This window comes from Ursus arctos, unplaced genomic scaffold, assembly GCF_023065955.2.
Source record: "Ursus arctos isolate Adak ecotype North America unplaced genomic scaffold, UrsArc2.0 scaffold_14, whole genome shotgun sequence".
Lineage (NCBI taxonomy): Eukaryota > Metazoa > Chordata > Mammalia > Carnivora > Ursidae > Ursus > Ursus arctos.
In genome coordinates, this window is record NW_026622808.1 from 10,089,353 (window position 1) to 10,116,727 (window position 27,375).

Consider the following 27,375-nt stretch of genomic DNA (forward strand, 5'->3'; position numbering starts at 1 on the left):
CCTGTCCTCAGTGACTGAGCAGGCCCATCCTCCGCCAACGATTCCTGGCACCCAGACTCCTGCACTTCTCTTTATTGTCCACCTCGAGGGTGGTGAGGGCTGGGAGAGGCTTGTCCCCACCCCATCCCCGGCTGGCTACATTTTCCATTGTCTGCTTTCCTCCTCTTGTGTCCATCGAAGCCGCAGGGTTTCGTCTGGAGAGAGAAAGGACTGGGTCACTGGCTTTCTTGTAACAGGTGGGAGATCTGGCCCGTGTCCCCCTGAAACTCACTAGAACCTACCCACTCAGGCCCTCTCCCTCCCTGGCCAGCCCCCGCCTGGGCTCACGTCTGCATTGGTTTTGGTGTGGGGAGTGTGGGCTGCTTCCAGGTTCCTTCTCCAAGCTCTCCGGGCTTCGCCAGTTGAGCCCCTTGGATACCAGCCACCGACACCAGCCTGAGTCTGCTCTGTCTTTGGAGGACAAGGCAGCACCTAGAGTGGGGTGTGTGGCAGAGAGGAGTCAAGGAGGAGGTGTGGGGCCAGCAGGTAGTGCCAAGCTGGAGGGGGTCCCAGCCCCTTCTGAGCACCCCCCCTTCCTCTCTGTACAGCATGGGCCTTACACACCAGGATGCTTGGGGCGGCTCTTAGCATCTGTTGCCCATGTACCGGTATGCAAAGGAGGGGGGATGGGGGGATGGGAGCTGGCCAAGAGCCAGCCATTGTGGCCTGGTGCCCTCACCAGGCTGCCATGTTGGCACTGCCAGGGACTCTTCAGAGGCCCGGCGATCCTGAACGGGGCTTCCTGTATGATCCAGCAGACGGACCTCAGTGCTTATGGGATTCTCAATCACCCAGTTCAAATTCGTGGAGCCTGGAAGGATCAGGGGATCAAGGCTGGGGCACCCATCAGGCTTCTGGTTGTCAGCAGCCCCTGCCCCAGGCCAATCCAGCCCAGCTCTCACTGGCCTGCTGCGGAGGCTCGTCTTCGGGGTCCTCCTCGAGCTCTGGGTGGGGAGAGCACCTGAGGTACCTTCCTTTGCTGTAATACTCCTTGCGTTGCACATCGACCTCCTGGTCTGACACGACGATGGCTGAAGGTGGGGACTGATTTCTGAAGGTAGGGGAATCTGAAGGGTCACCCCAATCACTCTGAGTCTTACGGCCACCGGGGGCCTCCAGGATCCCCAGGTGTCCATGATGCCCCCCCTGCACAGGGGAGAAGCTCCCGGTTCTCCTCTCCATCCTATGCCCTCCTCCCATGTTAGGAAACGCCAGTGATCTCCCCATCCCCCACGCCTCTCTTGGGCTTCCTGAGGACAGTCGTGCTGAGGACCCCACCCCAGCTGCCTTCTGTCTTCCCCCGGGTTCTCCTCCCATCGCCTCCCTCTCGGGCACCACGGCTAACCCTTGACTTCGGGGACGTGGTTCCTGGTCACCAGACCAATCTCATCTTTGACTCCTCTGGCCAGCCCTCCCGTCCAGCCTCTCTCCATAGGCCTGGGCTCTGGGTCCCACATCACGCTCCGACTGCTGCCACCCGTACTGGTGCCAGCCCCGTTGCTGTGCTTGCTGTTACTGAAGGGAAGACTTTTCTGAGCCTTGAGGAACTTTCCTTCATCGTAGTGTGACTTTCGGTGCTTGTCAAAATCACTGGAGTCTGTGGGCCATTGTAAGAGCTTGGCTTTCCTGCCAGGCTCCTGCCGAGGGTTCCCTCTGACACCCCCTTTCCACTCAGTCCCCACCCCTCATCTCACATGTCTTGGAAAAGCTGTCTGAAGACCCTGAGCTTCTGTTATCACCGTACTGCAGGACCTTGGGGTAGAAATTGTCCATTGTTGCAAACCTGAAGGGGAGGGAGACTAGTTGGGGGCGCCAAAGGGGAGAGGACAGGGGGCCAGGGGGTAGATGGGGCCTAGCTGGCTGACTCCCCCACCTTGGCCTCGGTCAGTCCTGATGGGAATTGAAGTACCTCCCATTTTGGTGGCCAAAAAGCAGAACGGGCTCTGACCCCAGAGGTGGAGGAAGGAAGAGGCCCCACATCCCTACTGATCTCTGGCGGGCCTCTCACCTTTCTGCCAGCGCCTGGGGAGTCACTGCGTGAGACGATGCCCCAGGCAGGTCCTCAGCACCGTCCTGCAGCCTGCGGAGGAGGGAGGGAGCAGTGCTGAGAGGCAGGCAGCACCCAGTCCCTGAGACCTCTCTGCCTCCCCCACCCCCTTTGAGTAGGGAGGGGGCTGGGCTGGAGGGCTAGGGCTGAGGGCTCAGCACCTGTAGTAGGGGGTGCTGGGCTCATCCACCTTCATAAATCCGTAATCCTTGTCAGCGGGGTGGCATGTGGCCAGGATATTCATTTCATCCCACCGCTGGGACTTTTTCCTGGAGTAGGGGAAGGACACAAGAAAGGGGGAGGAAGCCTCCCAGCGACCTCCTCTTCACAGCCCTCCCTCCCTCTTCCAGTCATCCAAAAACTTTTCCTCGTACCCTCCCGTCGTGTCAGGGGCTGAGGAGCCTGCGGATGGGGGTTACACCTCGTGATTATCGTGTACTGTGTAGCCAGCGTTTATCGGGTACCTGCTGCCCTCCCAAGGCCTGGGACCTCCGATTTCCCACCCAATTACCCGCAGTTGCTCACATTTCGGTTCTTAGGACTCCACCCCTTTCCCTAGCTCGGCCCCCGCCGGTGTCCGGAACCCCTCCCTCCGGGCTCCGCGCGCCGGGTGCCGGCTGAGCAGGACTCCTTACTTCTCCGCACTGGGGGATTTCTGCATCAAGATGGAGGTGCTGTTTTTTAGGATACTGCGGGGCCGGTCCTCACAAGGTTTGTGGGGGTGCAAGCAAGTTGGCCCGGAGCGCGGTGGACTGCATTCCGAGTTGTACACCCCAGAGCCCCCGGACCCGGGGCTGCAGGTCCCGGATACACTGGTTCCAGGGAAGGGGGCGTTTAATCCATCAGGGTAGGTGCGGGACCCAGCGCTGAGGTCCGCAACCTCCCCAGGGTGCTGGTTGGGCCCGGAACCGTGGACTGCTACCCCCCCGGAGGGCCTGCTAGAACCGGGACTGCAAGTTATGACGCCCCCGGCGTGCAGGGAGGGCCCAGAACTGTGACACAGGACTACGCCGGAGGGCGGCCCGTCGTCTGCCTCGACTCCTCGGACTCCTCCTGGCACACCCTTGCTTGCCTCTCCCGGGGATTCCCCACTGAGGCCGCCAGCAGTCCCCAGAGCCTCCTGCTTCTCCATGGCCCCACCCGGGGGCCACTCTCAGCTGTCCCGCCCCGCCTCCAGGTTCCACATAGCCCCGCCCCGGGGCCCCGCCCCCACCGCGCCGGGCTGGGGATGCTCAGCCCGGGTCCCCTTCCGCTCCCTAGAACCGCGGCCCCGGAATCAAGCTTTATATAGGGACCCAGGGCTAGGGTTGCCCCTCCCTCTCTGTCCCACCCACAGGCTTTCTTCCTTTGTCTCTGGGACTTGTTCCCGCCCTTCTTCCCCATCACCGCCTTCATCCGAATTATCCAATCATAATCAGTGGTCCTGGTCATGGGGCCAGAAGCCTCAATTGTGACGTCACAGTCCTCCAACCTCTGCGCGAGTTCGGAGAGTTGGGCCGGGAGCTTGTTCATAGCTCGGGAGTTTTGGGGGGAGGCCGTCAGGGCCGTTGCTGTAAACCACCTACCAGGGTTTCATTGGACTCTATCCGTGGCTTTAAGATTTAAGGGTTTGGCTGGATTGGAGTTCAAGGTGGGCTTATTTGGAAATATCGCGAGGCTTTTTATCCCACCCTCCCCCCCAAAAGTCGGCCCGTTTTGCCTCTCACGAGATGTGATACAAAGTGGAGGGGTGGTGACACCGTCGCGAAACATATCCGATCTCGGTGGAGCGCAGGCAGAGGTTTTCATTTATAAAACTACCGGGTCCCTTCTCTGAATCCTACGGACGCCGCTCACCCCGCTGCAAAGGGTGCCGAGCGAAGGGAAGACTCCTCCTCCTCTAGCCGTAAAGCGAATACTTCAAGGTGTCGCCTGCTTCGGCGAGGGCGGGGTCGTCGGAGCCGCTGTCGCAAAGCTGAAAGTGGGGGCTAGCACCCCCCTGCGTCGTAAAGATGCCTGCGGCGGTCGTTTCTTCCACTGTCGCAAAAGCTCCCGGCCCAAGTCTGCACGGCGGTCGGAGCCACTCCGTCACCTCGCCGTGCCGTAAAGCAAGCCTGCCCGACCCCGTCGTCCTTCCGTTCCCACCGTGGTGGTCATTAGTTCCCTAGCCCGGGATGCTCCATTGCCCGGCAGTGCCGTAAAGCATACCCGGCCCCAGCCCCGAGTCCTATTCCCTCCGGGTGTCTGTGCACCGCGGTTGCCACGGTGCCGCCAAGCGCGGCTGTCGCGCGGCCCCGGTGTCAGCGGCGATGGCGGCGGGGTCGGGTGGGAGTGGGGGCTCTGGGGGAGGCCCCGGGCCGGGGCCGGGTGGGGGTGGGGGCCCCGGCGGGAGCGGCGCAGGGTCGGGGTCCGGCGGGGGTCTGGGCAGCGGCGGGGAGCTGCACCCGCGCACTGGGCGCCTGGTGAGCCTGTCGGCCTGTGGGCGTACAGCGCGGCGGCAGCAGCCGGGCCAGGAGTTTAACCACGGGCTGGTGTTGAGCCGGGAACCCTTGCGCGATGGACGCGTCTTCACCGTCCGCATCGACCGCAAGGTGCGGAGCGGGGCCCGCGGAACCGAAATGTGGAGGGTGGTGGGAGGGGGCGAGCGGGAGACACGGAGTAGTAGCACAGCCAGGCCAGCCCACATCGCCGGCTACCGAGAGGGGACCGACAGACCGGGACACCGGGTGACGGGCAGGAGGGGAGCATGGAGCAGAAACCTTCGCTCTGACGGGGAAAGGGATGAGGAGAACTGGAGTTTCCTCAAGACCCAGGAGCAGCGGAGCAGGGACACGGGGCTTCGTCCCCAGGAATGGTTAGGGACCAGATCTCCCGGAATCATTTCTGGGAGGTGGAGGATGGAGGGATGTCAGGGATGTGATAGGAGGAGAGGGGAGAACCAGGGAAAGAACCAACCATTGGAGGATAAACTCGGGCGGAAAGATGGGTGAAGAGAGATACTCCGGGAGAGGGAGGTGTGCATGCCTGTGATTTGGTGGAGAGGCCAGGTGCACAGGGATGGAATTTGGGAAGAGGTGGGATCTGAGTGGAGCCAGAGCCTCGGAGAGAATCAGGCCAGGGGGAGGAGGAGAGTGGTGTATGAGAGCTGTGAACCCCGGGTGCTTGAGGCCACTGCCTCCTGGAGTTTCTCGTCTCAGGAGAGAAAAGCCAGTTAGCTGTCGTAGATGTGGGAAGAGGGGGACATGGCTGTCTGTGAAATGTGGATTCCTAGTGGTGGGAGACCCATCGTGACCCATCCTGAGCCTCTGTCCACCACCCTTATCACAGGTCAACTCCTGGAGTGGCTCCATTGAGATTGGGGTGACGGCACTGGACCCCAGTGTGCTGGACTTCCCAAGCAGCGCCACGGGGCTGAAGGGGGGCTCATGGGTAGTGTCGGGCTGCTCGGTGTTGAGGGATGGACGTTCTGTGCTGGAGGAGTACGGTCAGGACCTGGACCAGCTTGGTGAAGGGGACCGTGTGGGCGTGGAACGCACAGTTGCCGGGGAGCTGCGGCTCTGGGTGAATGGGCGGGATTGTGGGGTGGCTGCCACGGGCCTTCCCGCTCGTGTCTGGGCCGTCGTGGACCTTTACGGCAAGTGCACCCAGATCACCGTGCTACCCCCTGAGCCAGGTTTCAGCCCCCCTACTCCCATCCCCACACCTCCCCTTGAGCCCTCCGCGCCCCCCGAAGATTCCGCCTTGACTGAACAGGGGACCTCTGGGGATGAAGGTGAGAACACAGCTAGGGTAGTGGTGGAGGGGTGGGGCAGAGGGCTGAAGGCATGGGGGAGACAAAGTGACCAACGAGGCTGGGTGTGAGCAGGGTCCCTCAGACCCCCCCCCGAATCTGTTGAAGGGAAAAACAGGGACTAGAGGAGGGGGGTCTCCTGGCTGTGGGCCCTGCAGCAGGGGCTGAACCCTTACTCCCCTCCCATCCTGCCTGGTCCCCAGCCTTCATGGTGTCCCCAGCGCAGGCCCGGCCGGAGACGTTTCCTAACAGCCTTGAGTCGCACAATGGTGAGGGCTTCCGGGAATCTTTGGGAAGGGGAGTGGGAAGTGAGGTGGTTGAGGGGAGGGGAGGGGCCTCAGGAGAGGGCTGGGGGGAGAGTGGTGAGCCTGAGAAGAGTAGAGCCTCATGCCAGCTTCCCTCCCCCGTCCCGCCACCCTAGACTTTGCCAGCATGGAGCTGTCCGAGGTGGTGGGCAACGCCATCCTGTCTGCCTACAACGGGGGGCTCCTGAATGTCAACCTGAGCTCCCCGCCGGCAGGGGACGGACTGGGGTCTGGCGGTGCCGCCACCTCGCCCATCCTCACTTCCAACGATGCCCTGCTCTTTCACGAGAAGTGCGGGACCCTCATCAAGCTTAGCAACAACAATAAGACCGCCGAGCGCCGCCGGCCCCTGGACGAGTTCAACAATGGCGTTGTCATGACCAACCGTCCGCTCCGGGACAACGAGATGTTTGAGGTGTGCCAGCTCCCGGGCTCTGGCTGGCGCTTCACCCTCCGGGAACCAAAGACGGGGCTGGACCCTTGACCGTGGCAGTGTGGGGCCCAGGGAACAGCCAAGGGCCAAGGGTCCTTTCTCGGCATTTACACGCCCCGCCTCCCCCTTCTGCTGTCGCTCCCCCCAAGATCCGCATCGACAAGCTCGTAGACAAGTGGTCGGGCTCCATTGAGATCGGCGTCACCACCCACAACCCCAACAACCTGGAGTACCCAGCCACCATGACCAACCTGCAGTCAGGTACCAGCCCCTGGCAGGGCGGAGGCCCCTTCCTAAGGCGAGGGAAGCCCGGGGCCTAGCTAGGGTGTCCACCTTCCCCCAGGCACCATCATGATGAGCGGCTGCGGGATCCTGACCAACGGCAAGGGCACTCGCCGGGAGTACTGTGAATTCAGTCTGGACGAGCTGCAGGTGAGGGGGGCGGGGCGCAGAGTCTGGGCCGCCATCCGCGGCAGCCCGTCACCCCGCATCCCTGCCCGGGCTCCACGGTCTCCGCCGTGACCTAGAGCAAGGCCTCTGCTCTGTCGCCTGAAGGTTCCTCTGAGAAGGCAGGGTTGCCCGGTAGGTAGGCACTGAGATTTTGGAGTCAGAAGGTCACTTTCTCTCACTGTGCAGCCGTGTGGGGTAGTGACCAGAGGCAAGAAACTGGCGCGTTGTCTCTGGTAGGTGGGCTTTCTTCCTTTTCCCCTTTTCTTCTAACGTCTGAGCCGAGCCCGCTAGTGTTCTGTAACGTGCTCGGAGAGCTGGGTGAGGCGATGTCTATAGGGTGGCTTCCCGCCGTGAGCATTCGGGGGCTCAAGACTCCGGCGCCTTGGGAGCTGTGCCCCTGTGGCCGGGGCTGGTGGGAAGGCCTCGGAGCCCCTCTGTTCTCAGGGGCCCCAGGACGAGTCTGGCGCCTGCTGGGGGACGGACTCCAGACCTTCGTCTCTTTGCCTTGGCTAGGAAGGCGACCACATTGGTCTCACGAGGAAGTCCAACTCTGCCCTACACTTCTTCATTAATGGCATCGACCAGGGTAAGGGGGCGCCCAGAGCGGGCCGCTGGGCCAGGGCTCTCGGGGGCTGTCTCTGATGGTGGTCTCCCCGCCTCCCCGCCGCAGGCGTGGCTACCCCACTGACGCCCCCGGTGGTGTACGGGGTGGTGGACTTGTACGGGATGGCAGTGAAGGTGACCATCGTGCACAACAACAACCATAGCGACCGCCTGCGCCGCAACAATGCCATCCTGCGGGCGCTGTCCCCCGAGGGCGCCCTCCGCCGCACGGCCCCCGCTGCTCAGGCAGAGCCCGAGCGCCTGCTTTTCCACCCCAACTGCGGGCAGAAGGCAGCTATCACCCACGAGGGACGCACGGCCCTGAGGCCCCAGTATGGCCCATGGGGTGGGGAGAAGCCTGCAGAAGGGGCTCTATGGGGTGGGGGCGCGGAGAAGCATGGGGGAAGAGGGATTCTGACCTGGGGAGCCCTGGACAGAAAAGGGGGCAGCCTCGTGGAGAGGGAAGTTTCTCTGGTTGACCGGGGGCAGCAGGCGTCCGGTGGGCAGCGCCAGGCGAAGCTTGGGCGTGCTCGGAGAGTGTGTTCATGCCTGAGTCCCCGATCGCTGTCCTCAGTGCCACCGATGACTTCAACCACGGCGTGGTGCTGAGCAGCAGGGCCCTGCGGGACGGAGAGGTGTTCCAGGTGCGCATCGACAAGATGGTGGACAAGTGGGCCGGCTCCATCGAGATCGGCGTCACCACCCACAACCCTGCCTACCTCCAGTTGCCCTCCACCATGACCAATTTGCGCTCCGGTGAGCTCCCAGGGAGGGTCCCAGGGAGGAAGCTGCCCCCAGAGCCCTGGCACTTGGTCCCCAGCTCTGTCTTTACTGGTCCTGCTCGTGACGACTGGTTCGGGGGCTGAGCACTGAGCCACGTGGATGGGGCTTGTGGGGTGTGGGACCTGCAGAGTTTTCTTGCCCGGCCCTGGGAAGAAAGCTGGCCGTCAGACAGGGCAGGCCGGGCCAGCGGCTTTGGGGAGGGGCGTGGGGACTGCCGTATAAAGGAGCGGAGCCCTGGTTCCCGCTCACGCCCTCTGCCGCTCCCTGTCCCCCTAGGAACCTGGATGATGACTGGGAACGGGGTGATGCACAACGGGACGACCATCTTGGACGAATACGGTCACAACCTGGACCGCCTCAAGGTGGGAGCGCGGGGTACCGCTGGGCCTTGGCGAGCAGGGGTGGGCACGGCGGGGCGGCTTAGGACCAGCCCTCACGGGAACTCTGCCTGACTCCTCACTCCAGCCCCCCTTCCTCCAAGGCAGGGGACACGGTGGGCGTGGTGCGGCGGGAGGACGGGACTCTGCACTTCTTTGTCAACGGGATGACTCAGGGCCCTGCGGCCTGGAACGTGCCCCCGGGCGTCTACGCTGTCGTCGACCTGTATGGCCAGGCGGCCCAGGCCACCATCGTGGACGACGTGGGTGAGGGCCGGGCCGGGGCTGGGGGCTGGGGCAGCCTTGGGGGGGCCTCGGAGACCCCCGGAGGCCTCACGGCTGATGACCGCCTCCCAGAGGTGCCGCCGGTGCCCGAGCCACTCCCCGAAGGGAACAACCAGGTGTCGCCCAGCTCCCCGTCGTCGGGGGCCGGGGGCTCCGACCTGCGCTTCCACCAGCTGCATGGCAGCAACGCCGTCATCACCAACGGGGGCCGCACCGCGCTCCGGCACAACTGCCGCAGCGAGTTCAACGACGCCATCGTCATCTCCAACCGGTCAGTGTCGCGCTGGCGCGGCCCCGGCCTCCTGCTGCCCGGCCTCAGCCGCCACGCGGGGCCTGGCTGACTGCCGCTGTCCTGGCAGGGCCCTGCGGGACGGAGAGCTGTTTGAGATCGTCATTCAGAAGATGGTGGACCGCTGGTCAGGCTCCATCGAGGCTGGTGAGGGGCGCGTGCGAGCTTGTGTGTGCCAGGGGGCCGCGGCCTGCCTGCTGCGGGGGGCTCGGCTCTGACCTGCCCCTGCCTCCTGCCAGGAGTGACCGCTATTCGGCCGGAGGACCTCGAATTCCCCAACACCATGACGGACATCGACTACGACACGTGGATGCTCAGGTTCGGCTGCCGGCTCTGGGGCCGGCCCGCAGGGCTGGGTGGGGCGGGCACGCATGCGGGAAGCGGGGTTTGGGGCCTGCGGTGGCCCTGGACGACGACAGGCCTGAGGGCTCTGGCTGCCCCTTCCCTTTGATTCTGGGAGGCCCTCCCACGTCACCGCGCACCCCCAGCCGCCCAGCCTTCTCTCCTCGGAGGGGAGCCCCTGCTTTCCTCGGGGGGATCCCAGAGGCGTAGGAGACAGCACTGGGCCTCCCACCCGGATCAACATGCCGGTCCGGGGCCTGGAAGGTTCTGACGAGGAGGGAGCGCGCGGGGGCCTGCGTGGGGGGAGCCGGGGGCTCAGCGGCCCCTGCTGTCGCCCCTGCAGCGGCACGGCCATCATGCAGGACGGGAACACGATGCGCAACAACTATGGCTGCGACCTGGACGCGCTGGGCACGGGCGCGCGCATTGGGATGATGCGTACCGCCAAGGGCGACCTGCACTACTTCATCGACGGCCAGGACCAGGGCGCCGCCTGCTCAGGCTTGCCTCCGGGTAAAGGTGACTGCTCGCTGGCTTTCGGCCTGCCAGCCTCACGCCAGCCCAGCCCGGGCCGTCCGGCCTCTGACGCCCTCCTTCTGCACGCAGAGGTGTATGCGGTGGTGGACCTGTACGGCCAGTGTGTCCAGGTGTCCATCACCAGTGCCACCGGCCCCATGGACAACAGCCTGGCGACCAGCAACACCGCCACCGAGAAGTCCTTCCCCCTGCACTCCCCAGGTTCGGCTGGGCCCTGCTTGTGTGCTGTGGGCCTGAGGGACGCAGTGTCCCCGGGCGGGGCGGGGGATAGCTGTTCAAGGACAAGGCCGCCCAGGCAGCTGCAGACGGAGGGCAGGGAACAAGCCAGGATCCGAAGCCCCCGGGAATGGGGGAGGGGGCTCCCCTGCCGCCGCACCCGGACGCCGGAAGCCGGGCACGTGGGCTTCGGGAGCGGGTCTGGCTGCGCGGAAAGGCGTCGGAGGAGTGACGGCAAAATGGGCCTTTAGGGCGATTTCCTGTTTCACTCGAAAGCTCTGCTCCCTGTCCCTCCTGAAGCCTGTGGCCGCAATGCCACCCCTTCCTGTGGTACCATCTCTCCACAGTGGCCGGCGTGGCTCACCGGTTCCACAGCACCTGTGGCAAGAACGTGACCCTGGAGGAGGACGGCACGAGGGCGGTGCGCGCGGCCGGCTACGCTCACGGCCTCGTCTTCAGCACTAAGGAGCTCAAGCCAGAGGAGGTCTTTGAGGTGGGCGCTGGGCCCTCCGCCCTGGGCCCGGGCTGCCGCCCGTCCGCGCCCCGCGCCCCGCGCCCCGCGCCCGCGGCAGCGGCTGTGCCGTCTCTCCCTCAGGTGAAGGTGGAGGAGCTGGACGAGAAGTGGGCGGGCTCCCTGCGGCTCGGGCTGACCACGCTGGCGCCCGGGGAGATGGGGCCCGGCGCAGGCGGGGGCCCGGGGCTGCCCCCCTCCCTCCCGGAGCTCCGGACGAAGACCACCTGGATGGTGTCCAGCTGTGAAGTGAGGCGCGACGGGCAGCTCCAGAGGATGAACTACGGCCGGAACCTCGAGAGGCTGGGGGTGAGGCAGCTGGCTCCCGAGGCGCGGTGGAAGCGGGAGCGGGCGTGGCGGGGAGACGTGGCTGAGCTCCTCTGCTTGTCTCCCCTCGGTCCTAGGTGGGGAGCCGGGTGGGCATCCGTCGGGGCGCAGATGACACAATGCACGTCCTGGTGGATGGAGAGGACATGGGGCCCGCAGCCAACGGCATCGCCAAGGTAGGTCCGAGACAGTTCTTGGGTTTGGGCGGAGGGCTCGAGGCCTTCCACGGACCTCTGCCTCCTGCGTCGTGTGTGCCCCCAGAACGTGTGGGCTGTGCTGGATCTCTACGGGCCGGTGCGGAGCGTGTCTGTCGTGAGCTCCACGAGGCTGGAGGAGCCGGAGGGCACCCAGCCGCCGTCTCCCAGCTCGGACACTGGCAGTGAGGGCGAGGAAGACAACGACGGGGAGGAGCACGGCCTGAGGGTGAGAGGCCACGGTGGGGCGCAGGGGATGTCCACCCTGTGGACACCGGGGTGCTCTGGGGTTCTCTGAGTCCGCCCTGGGTGGACAGAGGCGTAGACGCAAGCCCTGTGTAAAATGCCAAGGGGGTGGCTTGGGCCTCGCAGGGGCAGCCCCAGCAGCTCTGTCTGTCTACCACACCAGGGCCAGAATCAAGTGGCCGTTATGCCCACGGCCCTCGAGTTCCTGGAGAACCACGGGAAGAACATCCTCCTGTCCAACGGGAACCGGACGGCTACGCGGGTGGCCAGCTACAATCAGGGCATCGTCGTCGTCAACCAGCCCCTGGTGCCCCAGCTGCTGGTCCAGGTGGGCCTCGCCTCCTCCTCCGCGGCTCCCCCTGCTCGGGGTCACCCAGGGCCAACCCTCCTGGAGAAACCCCTCCCCATGTGAGGACAGAGTGGAGGCAAGCCCCTGGATGAGCTTACTGGGCTTTGGTCGTACCCTGAGGTGGGATTTGTAGATCGATCGTCAGGAAGCCCCCCCCGCCCCCGGGACTGGGTAGGGGAGCAACGGGGAGGGGCTGGGGGTCCCGAGAAAGATGCCGGGTCCTACATGTGGCTGCCAAGAGGGCCTTCCAGAGGAGGGAGACTTACAGGAACCCTTACCCAGGCAACAACAGGACCAAGGCTGAAACGGAAGGAAACTAGTGAATTTGGAGTTTGCGCTCTCTCCAGCCTCAGAAGGGCCAGCATCCCTCCCTGGCTGGGTTAGGGAGCCCGGCGCTGCTGGGTGGGTGGCCTCTTGCCAGGGGGCCGTGACCGGGGAGTAGTCGCCTTTTCCCCCAGGTGAGGATAGACTTCCTGAACCGACAGTGGACATCTTCCCTGGTTCTGGGAGTCATCACCTGCCCCCCCGAGAGGCTCAACTTCCCTGCTTCTGCCTGTGCCCTCAAGCGGGCGGCCTGGCTGCTACGGGGTCGTGGTATCTTCCACAACGGTCTCAAGGTGGGTGGGGAGCAGAGGGAAGGGCCAGGGCCAGGACTCGAGTCGGGAGGGGCTGGCCCAAAGGGAGAAGAGGGGCACCCAGCCCTGGTGGTGGGGTCACAGGTATCAAGGGGCCGTGCGGGTAGCCCCCCATAGCAGGTGATCAAGAGCACGTCGGTGTCTGGACTCTCCGGCTTATCACAGCCTCCTACGTCCTTGCCGTTGAGAATGTGGCATGGGGAGCTGGGGGTGGGGAGAGCGGGGAGGCAAAGCCCAGGCTCAGGCAACCGGAAACCGAGAGAAGGTCCGGCGTGGCCGCTGCTGGCGGGAGTCTGATCTCTGGGAAGACAGTAGGTGTCTCCTCCCAGATCTGTGAGAAGTTTGGGCCAAATCTGGACACGTGTCCGGAAGGCACCGTCCTGGGACTGCGGCTGGACAGCTCGGGTGGGCTGCATCTGCACGTCAACGGCATGGACCAGGGCGTGGCTGTGCCCGACGTCCCCCAGCCCTGTCACGCGCTCGTGGACCTCTACGGGCAGTGTGAGCAGGTTAGCGGGACGGAGGCAGGGTGGAGGGGGCGCCGGGCACTCCGTGGTGTGGGAGGGCATCGGCAGGCCCTGGGGGCTGGGTCATCCTCATCCCGCCCTCCCCTGCAGGTGACAATCGTGAGTCCTGAACCAGGGGCTACCAGCGGGAAGAGTGGTGGAACCCAGGGTGACATGGAGAAAGCGGACATGGTGGACGGTGAGGCAGCCCCCAGCCCCCAGGGGCCCGGCCCCGCCCTGCCCCACAGCGCCAGCTGCTGTGACCCTGCCCCCCTGTGCCCTCGCAGGCATCAAGGAGAGCGTGTGCTGGGGCCCGCTGCCTGCCGCCAGCCCTCTCAAGAGCTGCGAGTACCACAGCCTCTGCTCCCGCTTCCAAGAACTGCTATTGCTTCCTGGTGAGTCCGCAGCCCTCCAGTCCCGCCGCGCTTCCTGGGGCCGGGCTGTGCCCAGACCCCGAGAGCCCAGCGGGAAGGGGGCCGTGTGGCGGAGCCCCGGGGCGGGAGCCACAGCAGCCAGACCACCCCTCGCTCTCCTGCAGAGGATTATTTCATGCCCCCGCCAAAGCGGAGCCTGTGCTACTGTGAGTCTTGCCGGAAGCTTCGAGGGGACGAGGCCCACAGGCGCCGTGGGGAGCCCCCTCGGGAGTACGCTCTGCCGTTGGGCTGGTGCAGGTTCAACCTCAGGTACGGGAGGGGCGGTGCCTCCCTTCCCCCCTGACGGGGAGGCTCCCGGGAGCATGCGTTGGACTTGGCAGCTGAGGGAGTGATGTCGGGGAGCCAGCTGTGTCCAGTGTGCCCTGGGTCTGTCCTAGGGTGAATCCCCGCCTGGAAGCTGGGACGCTGACCAAGAAGTGGCACATGGCGTATCATGGGAGCAATGTGGCAGCCGTCCGGAGGGTGCTGGACCGAGGGGAGCTGGGAGCAGGTACCACCGGGATGGGGGCAGAGGCAGGGCCGCAGGGCCTGGGCCCCAGGAGGGCGGCCCTGACCTGGCTCTCCCCGCAGGCACCGCCTCCATCCTGAGCTGCCGGCCCTTGAAAGGAGAGCCTGGGGTAGGGTTTGAGGAGCCTGGCGAGAACTGCGCACCCCCGCGGGAGGAGCAGCCCCCTCCAGTGTTGCTCTCCCCCTCCCTCCAGTATGCTGGGGCCGAGACCCTGGCGTCCAAAGTGCAGTGAGTACACGGGGTGGGGCTGGGGTCTCTGGCTTGCCGTCCACGTTCCCACCGTGACACCCTAGAACGTTTAGCTTGGAAGGTGACTAGTACTATGGAAATACAGTAGCGTGGGACGCAGTGGGTCACATGCGCGCTTGGAGGGTGGTCAGGGTGGCCATCCTGAATAAGGTTTGAGCAGAGGCCTGGAGAAGGAAGCCAGGGAGCGGGCGCCGGGGGACACGGCGGCAAGCTGGGAGGGCCGCCAGAGCCCGGCCACCCTGGAAGGCGGGGGTGACCCCAAAGGCGGGAGCCGTGGTGCAGGTAGCACGGGGTGGAGGGCGCCTGAGTTCCTCACGGCCGGCTTTTTGCTTCTTGCCGGACAGATTCCGGGACCCCAAGTCCCAGCGGACGCACCAGGCCCAGGTGGCGTTCCAGGTGTGCGTGCGCCCCGGCTCCTACACCCCCGGGCCCCCTTCGGCCGCCCTCCGAGAACCTCCCGACCCCCACTTCAGCCCAGCTGAACTCGAGTGGGTAACCAAGGAGAAGGGGGCCACGCTCCTCTATGCCCTGCTGGTGCGGGTGGAGTGAGGACCGGCGTCTCGACGACAAGCACAGTGGGGCCTCGGCCCGCGGACTCTGCGTGACCACGGCCCCGTCTCAGCACCCCCGCCGCGTCGGCGGATGCGCCCGGAGCCCGCCCGCCGTGCCGCTGGAAGGGGAGCGCATCTCCGCGTGCAGGGCGCACGTCCCCGGCGGGGCAGCCGCAGCCGGGCTCAGTCCGCCTCGGGGCGGCGGCCCCCCTCATGCACTGACTTGGGGAACACGACTCCCTGGACTCCCTCCCCCGTATCACTTAATTTATTTCCGTTTTCGTTCCTGTTACTGTGAATCCCAAGGAGCCTCCCCGGACCCCCGCGCCCCGCCCCGAGCCGCCGCCGCTTCCCGGGCCGCCGGGCGGAGAGGGGAGGGCGGGCGCGGGGAAGGTGGGCCTCTGTACAGTTGTTACGGACGCGGGTTTCCAAGGAGCCAATAAACGCCGTCCCGGAGCGCGCGCCTCGGCCTCTCTCTGTCTCTCTCGCGCCGCCCTCCCCGACCAGCCCCGGGCCCGCCCCGCTGGGGGCGCCGGGCGCGCCGACGGGGTTTGGCCGCCCCCGGCACCCGTCGCGGCCGCTTCCGCCCTTCCCTGTGCCCGACCCGCGAGGCCGCCGGCCGCCCCGGCTCCGGAAGGAGTCGGCCCGGCGGCCGGATGTGACGCGCGGCCGAGGCGCGCAGGGGCCGCGGAGACAGCGCAGCGAAGGCGGGTAGGGAGGGGCCGGCGGGGCGGGGGGCGGGCGACGCCGAGGCCGGAGACCCCTGCCCGCCGGCGCACGCGGAGCACCCGGGGTCGGCCGGGGGGAGGCGGGGGGTGGCGGGCGCCGGGCACGTGACCCGGGCGGCGGCGGCGGGCGGCCTTCCGCCTCGGCCCGCCCGGCGCGACCCCCCTAAGCGCCCGCCTCCCGGTAGGCCCGGTCCGAAGTCTGGCAGTCCGTGACAGAGCCGGGCGCCCACGGCCCGAGCGCCCCCGGCAGCACCATGCCCGCGCTCCTGGAGCGCCCCAAGCTTTCCAACGCCATGGCCCGGGCGTTGCACCGGCACATCATGATGGAGCGGGAGCGCAAGCGGCAGGGTGAGCGGGCCCGAGCGGGAGGACACACGGCCCAGGGCGGCAGCGCTCCGCCGGGGCCGGCCCCCACCACGGGCGGAACAGCGCGCCGCGGCCGCGCGGAGGAGGGATGGGACCGGACGGCCCCACCGGCGGTGGGAGCTGGAGGCCGGGACTGAGCTCCAGAACCCTTGGGTCGGGAAGGACCTTGGAGAGCACCTAAGAGATCCTCCCTCCCTGTCCCCTCCGCAGAGAAAGAGCGGTTACCGAGGGGGCAGAGGGAGCATTGTGATAACCGGGTTTTGCAGGTCCTCAGTCTCTGACATTCTAGTATTCTAACCACCCGTGGTCTTCCTATTCTGCCTCTTTCTCCAGAGGAAGAAGAGGTGGACAAGATGATGGAACAGAAGATGAAGGAAGAGCAGGAAAGGAGGAAGAAAAAGGAGATGGAGGAGAGAATGTCACTAGAGGAGACCAAGGAACAAGTAAGCGGCGCTTGATCTGTCCCAGCTCTTTCCTCCGTTGGCTCCTGTCTTCAGCTCCTCTCCTCTCCCTTCGCAGATCCTGAAGCTGCAGGAGAAGCTATTGGCCCTGCAGGAAGAGAAGCACCAGCTCTTCCTGCAGCTCAAGAAAGTTTTACACGAGGAAGAGAAACGGAGGCGAAAGGAGCAGAGGTGGGATTGGAGAGCTAAAAATAAAATCGGGGCAGAATGAAACTGGGATCGGGTAACAACAGATGGGTGTCTGATGGAAGAAGAGGGGGCACTTGTCCTTGTCCTTGATTTTGCCCTGCTTGCCTTCCACCACAGCGACCTGACCACTCTGACCTCAGCCGCGTACCCGCAGAGCCTGACGGTGCACACAGGCACTCACCTCCTCAGCATGCAGGGTGAGACACGAGGGCCGCGCGGGTTAGAACGCGCCCTGCTGGGGGTTGCAGCTCCCCGCTTCAGCCTCACGAAGCCCCTCTCCCCGTCTAGGGAGCCCTGGAGGACACAGTCGCCCGGGCACCCTCATGGCGGCCGACAGGGCCAAACAGATGTTCGGACCCCAAGTGCTTACAGTAAGGAGTAGGACTGGGTGCGGAATGCACGGGTTTTCCCAGCTACTTCCCCGCAGACCCAGGCGCCTTCGTGAAACGAGCGCTGGAGTCGCGAACGTTGTGTGATGCTTTACCGTATGGTCGAAAATGGGGCATACGCGAGGCGCTTGGGGTTTGCTCTGGAGGAGTTTACAGCAGCAGTGAGCGCTCCTCCCTCCGCAGACGCGGCACTACGTGGGCTCGGCGGCTGCTTTCGCGGGGACCCCGGAGCACGGTCAATTCCAAGGCAGCCCTGGCGGTGCCTATGGGACCGCCCAGCCCCCACCCCACTACGGACCCACGCAGCCGGCCTATAGCCCCAGCCAGCAGCTCAGAGGTGAGTGGGGGGAGAGCGGGGGGCACTTCCTTCGAGAGCGGGAGGAGGCCGACCGCCTGTGGCCCTGCCTTCCTCAGCGCCTTCAGCGTTCCCGGCAGTGCAGTACCTGTCACAGCCGCAGCCCCAGCCCTACGCCGTGCACGGCCACTTCCAGCCCGCCCAGACAGGTGAGGCCGCCCCTCGTGCCCCCCACCTCCCTTTCCCGTGCTCTGCTCATGCAGCACGCCCCTCCCTCCCTAGGCTTCCTCCAGCCTGGCGGTGCCCTGTCCTTACAGAAGCAGATGGAACACGCCAACCAGCAGACCGGTTTCTCAGACTCCGTGAGTATGGAGTCTCGGGAGGTCAGGGGCAGTGCTATGCCAAGGGGCGCCCCGGGCTGCCTCAGGTCCTGACTCTCTTCTCCGCAGTCCTCCCTGCGCCCCATGCATCCCCAAGCTCTGCATCCAGCCCCTGGACTCCTTGCCTCTCCCCAGCTCCCTGTGCAGATGCAGCCAGCAGGAAAGGTAAGGATGGGAATCCCACCCGTCTGAAGCCCTGCGCTTCCAGGGAAAACAGAACTGGGTAGGAGAGGCGGCCCCCCGCCCCTCCTTTTCCGGCTCTCTGGGGGTGGGTGGTGGCGGTTGGGAGTACCAGTGTGGATTGAGGGGGAGGGCGCACACCAACAGAGCCCCCCTTCCACCACCACCAGTCGGGCTTTGCAGCTACCAGCCAGCCTGGCCCTCGGCTCCCCTTCATCCAGCACAGCCAGAACCCACGATTCTACCACAAGTGATCATCAGATTTTATCTTCAAGCTCACCCCCAGCCCCTGCCACGGGTGAGGGCCCCTGGTGTGTACCAGTCCAATAAAATCTACCTGCCACCCCCCCTGGCTGCTGTGTTGCCTCCCTCTCTGGCTGTATGGAGGGTACAGGGTGGTGGGCAGGTCCCAGGAGGACAATGGGTGGGTAACGAACTCAGCAGCAAAGTTCAGCGTCCATGGTTTCTAACTTTACATTCTAGTCTTACCCATTTAATTCAAAGAAGCAACTGAGTTGGGGCCTTCATATTAAACTTGTAGTTTTATTCAGGTTTGATTTTAAACAAATGTGTCGGGGAGAGAGCCCACAGGAAAAGGTGAAGCCCATGGGGGCAGGGCACTCCCAGATGCCTGAGGAGGGGACAGGTCCCCTCCCCTCTCCTCCTCTTCCCTCCCCAGCTAAAGGCATTTTGGGGAGAGACATAGGCAGGGGAGGGGGCTGGTCCCCAGTCTGTGGGGTGGTGCTTGGGGTCAAGGGCCATGGGAAAACAAGAGACCAGAGCAGGGATGAGTGCGGGGAGTGCACAAGGACCATTTGCCAGAATCCACAGCTTTCTGAATCCAGATTGAATTAAAAAAAAAAAACAAAAAAACAAAAAAAAGAAACAAACCACTAAACCACAAGCAGCACCCGCCCCTCTCCCCAATCAGGGGTGTAGTGCGAGGGGAGAAGAGGAGGGCAGCTTCACCGAGGCCATGGAGCACTCGCTCCTGGCCAAGGGAGCAGGATGAAGGGCAGGGGCTCCCCGACAGATTGAGGGGGTGTGGGGAAAACCAAAATAAAACGTCAAATAAATTGTGTGGGTGTTGTCCAGCCGAGGGCCGGGCCAGAGCTGGGCCAGGCTGGGGGAGGGGGCCTCTGCAGGCTCGAGGATCACTGCTGCCACCACCGCCACCCTGGGTAGGAGAGAGAGACCAGGTGAGACAGGAGAACACCGTCCCCAGGAGAGTGAGGACCATGCTGGGGCCTGGAAGGACGCCCAGAGGATTAGGGACTGGAGCAGCTTTTCAATGTGGACAACAGAACGGGGGCCGGGGTGCGTCACAGTCACCTGGGAGCCAGTTATTTTGCCATGGCCTTGATTGCAACAGCTGCCTCCTCGGTCATGGCAGACAGCACCGTGATCTGGGGGTGCAAAGGGGAGAGTCAGAAGGGAGCTCAGAAGAAGCACAGAGTGCAGCTGGGCACAAGGTGGGGGGCACCGTACCAGGATCTCTTCTCCACAGTCATACTTCTGCTCAATCTCCTTGCCGAGGTCTCCCTCAGGCAGACGAAGGTCCTCTCGCACCTCCCCGCTGTCCTGGAGCAGTGATAGATACCCATCCTGGATGCCAATCAGCTGGGGGCAGAGAGGGAAGGAAGCTAAGGTTGGCCCAAGTAGGTTGAGGATAAAGGGTCTGAAGACAAAGGAGTGGCAAATTGCTAACACCAAACTCCCCCTCGTCCTGTTGCTCCCTCTCTCTCCCAGCACAAGCCCCTCTGGTTAACCCCCCTCCCCGACAAACCACTAACCCACCCACGTACCTGGAAGTCATTTCTTTTGATGTTGGGGACATCCATATTATGAGTTGACGGGCAGATATCTTCGTATTTCTTGCCAGTAAAGATGTCAATACCAACCAGGTGGACCTGTATATATGCATCACGTGAAAGAGAAACCCAACCAAACTCTAGGGTGAAGAAAGAAAGGCGCGTGGTGCCCCTGACAAGCAAGGGAAGTCAGACTAGGTTGTTAGGGCAAAAATCAGAGGAGGTGGAATTGAGCCAATTGACTCAAGGAAAAAGTACTGAATAAAGTGTCTAGCAAGACCTGGAGGCTGAGAGACTCCCGCTGAGGTTGGGGGTGACTGACAAGGGAAACCGTAGGGCAGGCTTGGGGCAGCCAGTTACCCTGAGCTATGGGAACACTGACCAAGGAGCCTGCGGAATGGGAGGAGTCCAGGTAAAGCGTTTGAAAGAGCGTCTGGACATCCACATAAAAAAACGCACAACTTGGGAAAACGAGAAAGAATGAGAAAGGGAGAAAGTGGAGAAAATGATAACTTCAAGGAGAACTATGCAACAGGAAACAAGCAACTAGGGAAGAACACAGACAAGGATCTAGACATTAGAAGGGAAGCCAGGATGAATGCCAAGCCAACAGAAGACAAACCCAACCAGGGAAAAAAACCCTAAGAAATCCAACAAGGATGGACCAGGTCAAGTTCTGGAGGGGAGAAAAATCTTAACTAAGTGCTAGCGAGAATGTTAGGATCCTAGAAAGCTAGGGGGCGGCTCAGGGAACTCAAAGGGAGGGGGCAGGCGGAGACTCGGCTGACACGGCATCAGAGATCCAAAGGGAAAGCTGGCATGAGTGTGGGGCAGCAAGGTGACTCAGGGCTCAGGTACACGGGCACCCTCCACGAAAGGCTGCCTTCAGTATTAGACCTGGAGAGAGGTCGGGAATGAACAGTCAAGGGAAGAGAGACAAGAAGTAGGAAGAAGGAAGTAGAAGAGCTGAACAGAGCACCTAGAGAAGTTAAGAGACTTTTACACAAGCGTGGGGAAAGGGAAGGGTCACCCAGGAAGAGCTAAAGGCCTCAGAGAGCTGCAGGTGAAAGGTATCCAGGGCTGAATGCAAGGAACTGGACAGTAAGCCAGCACTAAAGGAACGGAGGGGGCTGGGACTGAGAAAAGCTTGCTGCTGGGAGCCCCACGGATGTGGGAAGTGTGGGGAAGGCAAGATGTGGAGAGGTCAAGTTCTAACCTTGGCATGGCCGTGCTTGCCAGTCTTGGAGGTAGACATCTCCACGATCTTACATGGCCGGCCTTTGAGCACCACAAAGCCATTCTTACGTAATGCTGAGCACTGCATTGGGAAGGTGGCTGAGGCCCCTGCATCTCCTGTCTCGAAGTCCAAATCATCTGCCATTTTAAGAGGCTTCGATTCCAACTAGAGTCAAAAAGAGAACCCGAGTCAGTCAGGATGGAGGTCAGCAGAGCTCTCAATCTGCCGCACTCCTCTCTGGAAACACGGCTTCATTTTACCCCCAGTGCTTTTCTTCCATCGCTCACCTAAAAGAGAGTCAACGTGCCCAGATTAAATACTGACTGGGACCACAAATACTTAAGAACTGGTGTGTGTCCGAGTAGTGGGGGACAGAAGCTGGACCCCTAGCCCAAATGAAAGCTAAAGGGGTGGTTTGGGAAAGGAAGGCTCCAGGCAGTTAGGATGTCCAATCTGGGAGATGGGCAAAGGCCTGATTCCCGGGAGGGAAAGACTCAGGTGTTACTTGCCACTGAAACCAACCACCCCTCTTCCCCACACATAACCAGGGCTATAATTAGGTGAGCAGCCATGAGCCAGCAAAAGGGCGGGGCTATCGTGGGGGGGGAAGGGGAGGGTGGAGACCGGAGGACAGGGCCCCACCCGTCTCTGTTACACCCCCCACCCTATCCACACACGAGCCACTCATTGGTACAGGAAACCACAAGGCCTCTTTGGGGGATTCCCGCCTCTCCAACATGCATTTGCAGACACAGCCGAGGGAGAGAAAGTAAAGTTGTTTTCTAACTTCTCCCCTGCCGAACACCTCCATCTCGTTTCCCAAAAGGAACCCAGGAACCCGGCCTCTCCTCGAGGGCCCTCCCACTTTTCCCAGGATGCACCGGTCCTGTCGGCTTTTCAGGCCGGGCCTGTGCGCTCAGTGTAAAGTGGAGGAGTGGGGAGTGAATGACAATAAAACGAAAGCAAAAGGCTGGCGGTAGTGAGTAGTGTAAGTTCTGTCGGGTTGGTGGCGTCAGCGCTCCCAAGCCCGACACAGCGGGGCAGGCAGTAACAAGGTGAAAAGCACGGCGGGGAACTCTCCACCCGGGACTTGAAGGCACTGTCGGCACGACCCCCAAGAGTTGGGCTGCCGTCCAATCGGCCGGGGTCTCCCCGTTTCTCCGGCCACCTAGCACGAAGAGTGCTACTTACACCTGGCGGGCCGCCTCACTTCACATCAGAGTTGGGGGGAGAGCTCCAGGGGCTCATGGGGCGGGGGAGCGCTAACATATGCCCACAGCGGGCTCTCCGGGGTGATCAGGATCCGGGCCTCAGGCTTCTCCCCCTCCCCGAAATTCCAAGCTCCCCTGGGCGCCCGCGAAGACTACCTCTCCCCGCGCTGGGGGGTTGCCGGCTCCCGCCCACCATGTGGCCTCCTGGGGCTTCCGGTGGCCGGGAGCTGGGGGGAGGGGTCCCCGCGCTGCCATGCGGCCCCCGTCCACGTTCGGCCATGCGGCCTCCGACCCCGAGGGCAGCCTCCGGTAGGGGACACTTCCGGTGCCGCCGGCACCCCCTCCTCAAAGGCCGCGCCAGGCCGAAGCCACGCCGCCTCCCCTCCCCCCCGGCCGGCCGCCAACCCCCCCCATGCCCTCTCACCGAATAGCCCCCTCCCCCACCTCACGTGGCCGCGCGGCGCCCGGTTCTCAACGGCCCAGGTCTCCTCGCCCCGGCGGGCCGATCTGGCCCCCGGCCCTCGCCCCGGCGTGGCCGCCCGGCGGCCTCTCCCGCGTGGCGGCCTCGCGGCTCGCCGTCCCCCGCCCTGCGTCGCTCCAACGTCACCCGGCCGGCCCCAACCGTCACCCCGCGCGCCAACCTGGGCGCGCGCCCGCGCCTCTCCGCACCTGGGGCGGCTCGCGGACCGAGTCCTGTGCGGCGGCGGCGGCAGCCGCCGCTCCCCTCTGCCCCCTCCCCGACCCTCGCGCAGTTCCACCTCCACTCCCAGGCCCAAGCCAGGGTTCCGCGCACGCGCGCCCTGCCCGCTCTCACCTCGCGCGAACGCACTGACTCGACCCCGTCCGCTCGCCGCGAGCCCAACCGCTGCCTCCGAGCCCGCTGCCGCCGCCGCCGCCGCCTCTACCGCCGCCTCTACCGCCGCCGCCGCTGCTGCACACGGGTCTTAGTACGCAGGCGCCGACTCCCCACTGACCAACCAAGCAGCCCTGTGACAGCCGCGCAAGCGTGCTATCTATCCCCTCCGCCCTCCACCCCCGCACTGCGCAAGCGCATAGATCCTCTCCGAGCTCCACCCTCCCTCCCACCTACCCATCCAATGACGCGTATGCGTGACCCCGCCCCTCACAAATCCAGAGCTCTTCCCACCAGTAAGCAGTGCGCAGGCGCACCCGGTTTTTTAAGCCCTTCAACCTCCTCTTCCCTTCCCGTGATAGACCACTAGCCCTACCAGACAGGACTTGCGCCTGCGCAAAGAGGAGCTCTGCACTCCACACCCTCTGAAGGAAACGCCTCGGCCTCAAAGCGCATGCGTTTTGGGAATCCTGCCCGCCCCTTCCACCTCAGACGTCGTCTGTACGCCGGGCGTTGAAAAGACCACGCCACTGTAGCGCTGGTCTCGGCTAGGACGCATGCGTCTGGGGAACGCCCCACCTCGGCTTTAACTGGACTTAAACGACTCACACGTTTCAGAAAACTTGGACTGCGGGGTGGGCCCCTCGTCTCAAAGCCCATCCCCCCCCTTCCACACATGCGCGGGAGTGCTCTTTCCGCTCACACTTCCTAGCGCGCTAGTGTGGTCGGGTTACCGCCCATCTCAGCTTCACCGCTCTGCGCGGCCGGCTTCGGCTGTGCCATAGAGTTCCAGCCGCGAGCTAGAGCGGCCGCCTGGCGGCCACCATCTTCTCGAAGCGCTCGGTCCGGCTGCCTCCCTGGGGCGGCCGGAGAGGCGGCCGTACCCCTGAGCGCCCGGGAGCTTTCCGTGGCCTTTCTCCCCCCACCCCCGGCTGCTCTCTGCCGTCTCCAAATCAGTTGTCTTCGAGCACCCTTAGAACGAACTCTGTAAAGACGAGTGGCGCGTTAAATTCCACTGGCGTTCCCGAAGTCATGGCAGAGGACCATGAAGCAGGAGACGACCTGTGCCTCGGGATGCACTTCCCCGGCCCTCCTTGTAGGGAAGAAAGCTGCCGCTTTCCCCAACACTTTGTAGTCTCCTCCCTCCGGTTTGCAGGTTTCCAACAGTGCTGTAGAAAAAGACGAGCCGCCCAATACCTGGGCTTGGAGGCATCCCATGACGTGGTCCATGTGAACTGCAAACACCAGCTTGAACTAAAAGTTAACGGAGTTTGTTTTACCATCACTCCCCGTTCCCTCCACTCCACTGTCTGAAATTTCTACCTTTTCCTTTAAAAAAAACAAAAACGAAAACCCCCAACTGCCTGGGCGCATTGTGTAAAGCCCAAACCTGCTCTCCCCACAGATGTATTGTCCCCACGACCCAACAACTCCACTCCTGGGTGTAAGCCCCCAAATCATTACAGACAGGTACTCAAATCTTGGCAGGACAGTATTTACAGCGGCGCTATTCACGCTGGCCAAAAGATGGAAACAACCCACATACCCATCAACAAATCAAATGTGGATCTGTATATGTCATGGAATATTATTCAATCCCAAAAAAGGAAGTACGAATATGTGCTTCAACTGGATGAACTTCAAAAATATCATGCTAAGGGAAAGAAGCCAGACACTAAAGGTCACATATCCTATGACTTGAATGACATGAAATATCCTACAATTTGATTGATATGAAATATCCAGAATAAGTAAATGCATTGAAGCAAAAAGTTTGTTTTTATTGGTGGCTGCCAGGCACTGGGGTGGGTGAGGGGAATGGACAGTGGGGTTAATGCGCATGGAGTTTTATTTTTATTTTTTTTTTTTAAGGTTTATTTGACAGTGAGAGAGCACAAGGAGGGGGAGCAGCAAAAGGAGAGGGAGAAGCAGGCCCCCCACTGAGCAGGGAGCCCGATGCAGGACTCGATCCCAGGATCCTGGGATCATGACCTGAGCCAAAGGCAGACACTTCACTGAGCCACCCAGGCGCCCCAGTGGACATGGAGTTTTGCCTCGTGTTGAGAGGTTAGAGGGAAATGGGGAGACGGAGGGTGGCGGCTAATGGGAACAGGGAAAGGGGCAGAGGATGACTTTTAGGGTGATGAGAATGTTCCAACATTGATTGGACCAAAGGTTGCATTCTTCAGATACTAAAAAACACTGAATTACACGCTTTAAATAATCGAATTGTATGGTATGCAAATTGTATCCCAATAAAGCTGTTACTTGAAAAAAAAGTACTATCATGTTTGTACGGCAATACTACCTTCTGAGCATAGTGTGGCCGTCTTCATTGGTTCGTTTCCCTGGGACGCTGGCGAAGCATCCTAGCTGACCTCAGGCGCAAGTTCCATGATATGTAAACCATATCATGGAGGACGCCGGGGGATGACAACCCCTAAGAACTCCCATTCAAACTGGAAAAGGCACAAATCATCTTGATAGAAGACTGAGTTATACACACTCAGAGAAAGAAAAAGGCAAAATACTGTACAGGATTGTAGAGCGATGAGATAGTCCCTGGGAGAACCTTCCTAGCGTTGCGCGTGGGGTCCCCGCGATCCAGGGCGGAGTCCTCAGCGCCATAAGCCTTAACCTGTTATGTTGCCAGTCAAGTCACTTCTTGAGGGAAACCTTTCCTGACCTACCAGCCTAAGTCGGCATCTCGTGTTCTGTGTTCCCGTAGCAAACATTACAGCCTTGGCCACATACTGTTGATATCCATTTGTGTCGTGGCTTTGGTAACGTCTGGCCTTCCCCCATTAGAATAAAACCTGTATGGGGTTGGGAACCCGTCTGTTTTGCTCATTACTGTGTTCACAGCTCCCAAAATTCTGCCTGGCAAATATCTGGTACACCGTAAAGATCCGTTTACTGTCGCATAAAGGTGCACGTGCCCAAGGTAACCAGACTCATGATAGAATGACACGAGAGTGGCGATATCAACTCATCTATAAATGGATCGAAATGGCGAAGGGCAATAGAACATTGCTTTTGGCCAGTCCCTCTCTCCTTTCTTTTCTATAAGAAAATACAAGTGGAAAGACAAAATCGAGTCAAGGAACCTTGAAATTGGGCAAGGGAATTAACTGCATGTACCTCATGACTAAGACCATGCGGCCCGAAGAGCACAGTGCGTTTGTCTTCAGTGTGAAAGAGGCCAGTCTGTCTCCACGTCAAAAAGAATCCTGTAGGGGCGCCTGGGTGGCTCAGCTGGTTAAGCATCTGACTCTTGATTTTGGCTCAGGCTTAGGATCTCAGGATTGTGAGATGGATCTCAGGGTCGGGCTCCAGGCTCGGCGGGGAGTCTGCTTGAGATCCTCTCCCTCTCCCTCTCTTGCCCCAACTTGATTGCTCTCTCAAATTGAGAGAGAGAGAAAGAGCACAAGCAGGGAGAGCAGCAAGCAGAGGGAGCGAGAAAAGCAGGCTCCCCACTGAGCAGAGAGCCCGATGCAGGGCTCGATCCCAGGACCCCGGGGCCATGACCCAGGGAAAGCAGACTCTTAAACGACTGAGCCACTCAGGTGCCCCAATAAATAAAATCTTTAAAAGGAGAAGGAGAAGAAAAAGAATCCTGGGACAGTGATAATCCTGGGCCAGAACTCCCCTGAAAATTATTTTTTTTCTTTGTATGGTTTACATACAGAGTGTCCCCCTTCAGTTCCCACAGAAGCTGCCTTCTTGAGAACTGATTTGAATCCAGTCGGTCAGATCCCACCTTAATGGCAATTCCCACTTCTTTCCCACCTTCTGGGGTTACACCCACTCACCGAGATTGAAAGTCAGACATTCGGGAAGAACTCTCCAGCGACCTTTCTGTAGACTTCCCATGGTGTTGGATGCTGTCCTGGCAATCCTGCTCGTTATTGTCTCATTTCTTTCTCAGAGGGTAATCATTTGGACGGCACCTATGTTCTGCTGAGAAAGAAGTTTGCCAAAGGAGTTTACATCTACTCTGGGAGACTTTCTAAACCTTCTATTTTGAAATAATTTTAAATATATAGAGGAGTTGTACAGTAGCATGAGGAGAACGTTAAGGAGCAACAGGGAAGTTTTCGATGGGAGCCGATGGTGTGGTGAAGGCTGCTTGTATAGGTTTATAAGAACCAATTGCGCATATCTCTTCCTTTTTTTCTTTTTTAAGATTTTATTTATTTATTTGACAGAGAGACAGAGAGAGCACACGCAGGCATAGCGGCAGGCAGAGGGAGAGGGAGAGGCAGACTCCCCGCTAAGCAGGGAGCCCGA

The 27,375-nt window shown here is 62.0% G+C and overlaps 4 protein-coding genes across 11 annotated transcripts; 2 read left to right on the forward strand and 2 right to left on the reverse strand.

Annotated features, from left to right (window-relative positions):
• Window positions 1–57: 57 nt before the first annotated feature.
• On the reverse strand, window positions 58–4,135 carry LOC113271124 (uncharacterized). Its single transcript, XM_026520839.4, has 9 exons — window positions 2,722–4,135; window positions 2,248–2,355; window positions 2,048–2,119; window positions 1,734–1,822; window positions 1,385–1,636; window positions 942–1,106; window positions 719–850; window positions 328–471; window positions 58–194 (listed from the first exon to the last, which is right to left on the reverse strand). The coding sequence occupies exons 1-9, from the start codon at window positions 3,216–3,218 to the stop codon at window positions 136–138; spliced, it is 1,518 nt and encodes a 505-aa protein (XP_026376624.2). The 5' UTR covers window positions 3,219–4,135; the 3' UTR covers window positions 58–135.
• Window positions 4,136–4,374: 239 nt separating this feature from the next.
• On the forward strand, window positions 4,375–15,442 carry NEURL4 (neuralized E3 ubiquitin protein ligase 4). Of its 4 annotated transcripts, none has more exons than XM_044391716.3 (29): window positions 4,375–4,656; window positions 5,393–5,837; window positions 6,059–6,124; window positions 6,277–6,575; window positions 6,743–6,854; window positions 6,937–7,025; window positions 7,557–7,629; window positions 7,714–7,978; window positions 8,221–8,402; window positions 8,706–8,791; window positions 8,895–9,069; window positions 9,164–9,362; window positions 9,451–9,527; window positions 9,620–9,698; window positions 10,066–10,241; window positions 10,329–10,460; window positions 10,823–10,968; window positions 11,071–11,295; window positions 11,391–11,489; window positions 11,575–11,736; window positions 11,917–12,081; window positions 12,561–12,719; window positions 13,067–13,246; window positions 13,355–13,442; window positions 13,531–13,638; window positions 13,782–13,926; window positions 14,055–14,167; window positions 14,248–14,413; window positions 14,779–15,442. In XM_044391716.3, exons 1-29 carry the CDS (start codon window positions 4,375–4,377, stop codon window positions 14,981–14,983), a joined length of 4,698 nt encoding a protein of 1,565 aa, XP_044247651.2. In that variant the 3' UTR covers window positions 14,984–15,442. The 4 variants fall into 4 exon arrangements, with proteins under 4 accessions (XP_044247651.2, XP_044247652.2, XP_026376609.2 ...); XM_044391717.3 differs by having other exon boundaries at window positions 10,066–10,235; XM_026520824.4 differs by having other exon boundaries at window positions 8,911–9,073.
• Window positions 15,443–15,592: 150 nt separating this feature from the next.
• GPS2 (G protein pathway suppressor 2) lies at window positions 15,593–19,128 on the forward strand. Of its 2 annotated transcripts, none has more exons than XM_026520842.4 (11): window positions 15,593–15,696; window positions 15,899–16,061; window positions 16,413–16,522; window positions 16,599–16,711; window positions 16,847–16,926; window positions 17,018–17,100; window positions 17,302–17,455; window positions 17,533–17,622; window positions 17,731–17,775; window positions 17,863–17,958; window positions 18,144–19,128. In XM_026520842.4, exons 2-11 carry the CDS (start codon window positions 15,968–15,970, stop codon window positions 18,485–18,487), a joined length of 1,209 nt encoding a protein of 402 aa, XP_026376627.1. In that variant the 5' UTR covers window positions 15,593–15,696; window positions 15,899–15,967; the 3' UTR covers window positions 18,488–19,128. The 2 variants fall into 2 exon arrangements, with proteins under 2 accessions (XP_026376627.1, XP_026376628.1); XM_026520843.4 differs by having other exon boundaries at window positions 15,594–15,696; window positions 17,696–17,775; window positions 18,144–18,325.
• On the reverse strand, window positions 18,497–23,778 carry EIF5A (eukaryotic translation initiation factor 5A). Of its 4 annotated transcripts, none has more exons than XM_044391765.3 (6): window positions 23,695–23,778; window positions 21,001–21,186; window positions 19,779–19,883; window positions 19,462–19,593; window positions 19,306–19,379; window positions 18,497–19,150 (listed from the first exon to the last, which is right to left on the reverse strand). In XM_044391765.3, exons 1-5 carry the CDS (start codon window positions 23,761–23,763, stop codon window positions 19,317–19,319), a joined length of 555 nt encoding a protein of 184 aa, XP_044247700.1. In that variant the 5' UTR covers window positions 23,764–23,778; the 3' UTR covers window positions 18,497–19,150; window positions 19,306–19,316. The 4 variants fall into 4 exon arrangements, with proteins under 4 accessions (XP_044247700.1, XP_048082899.1, XP_044247701.1 ...); XM_048226942.2 differs by lacking the exon at window positions 23,695–23,778 and adding an exon at window positions 22,902–23,017; XM_044391766.3 differs by lacking the exon at window positions 23,695–23,778 and adding an exon at window positions 22,677–22,785.
• Window positions 23,779–27,375: the final 3,597 nt, after the last annotated feature.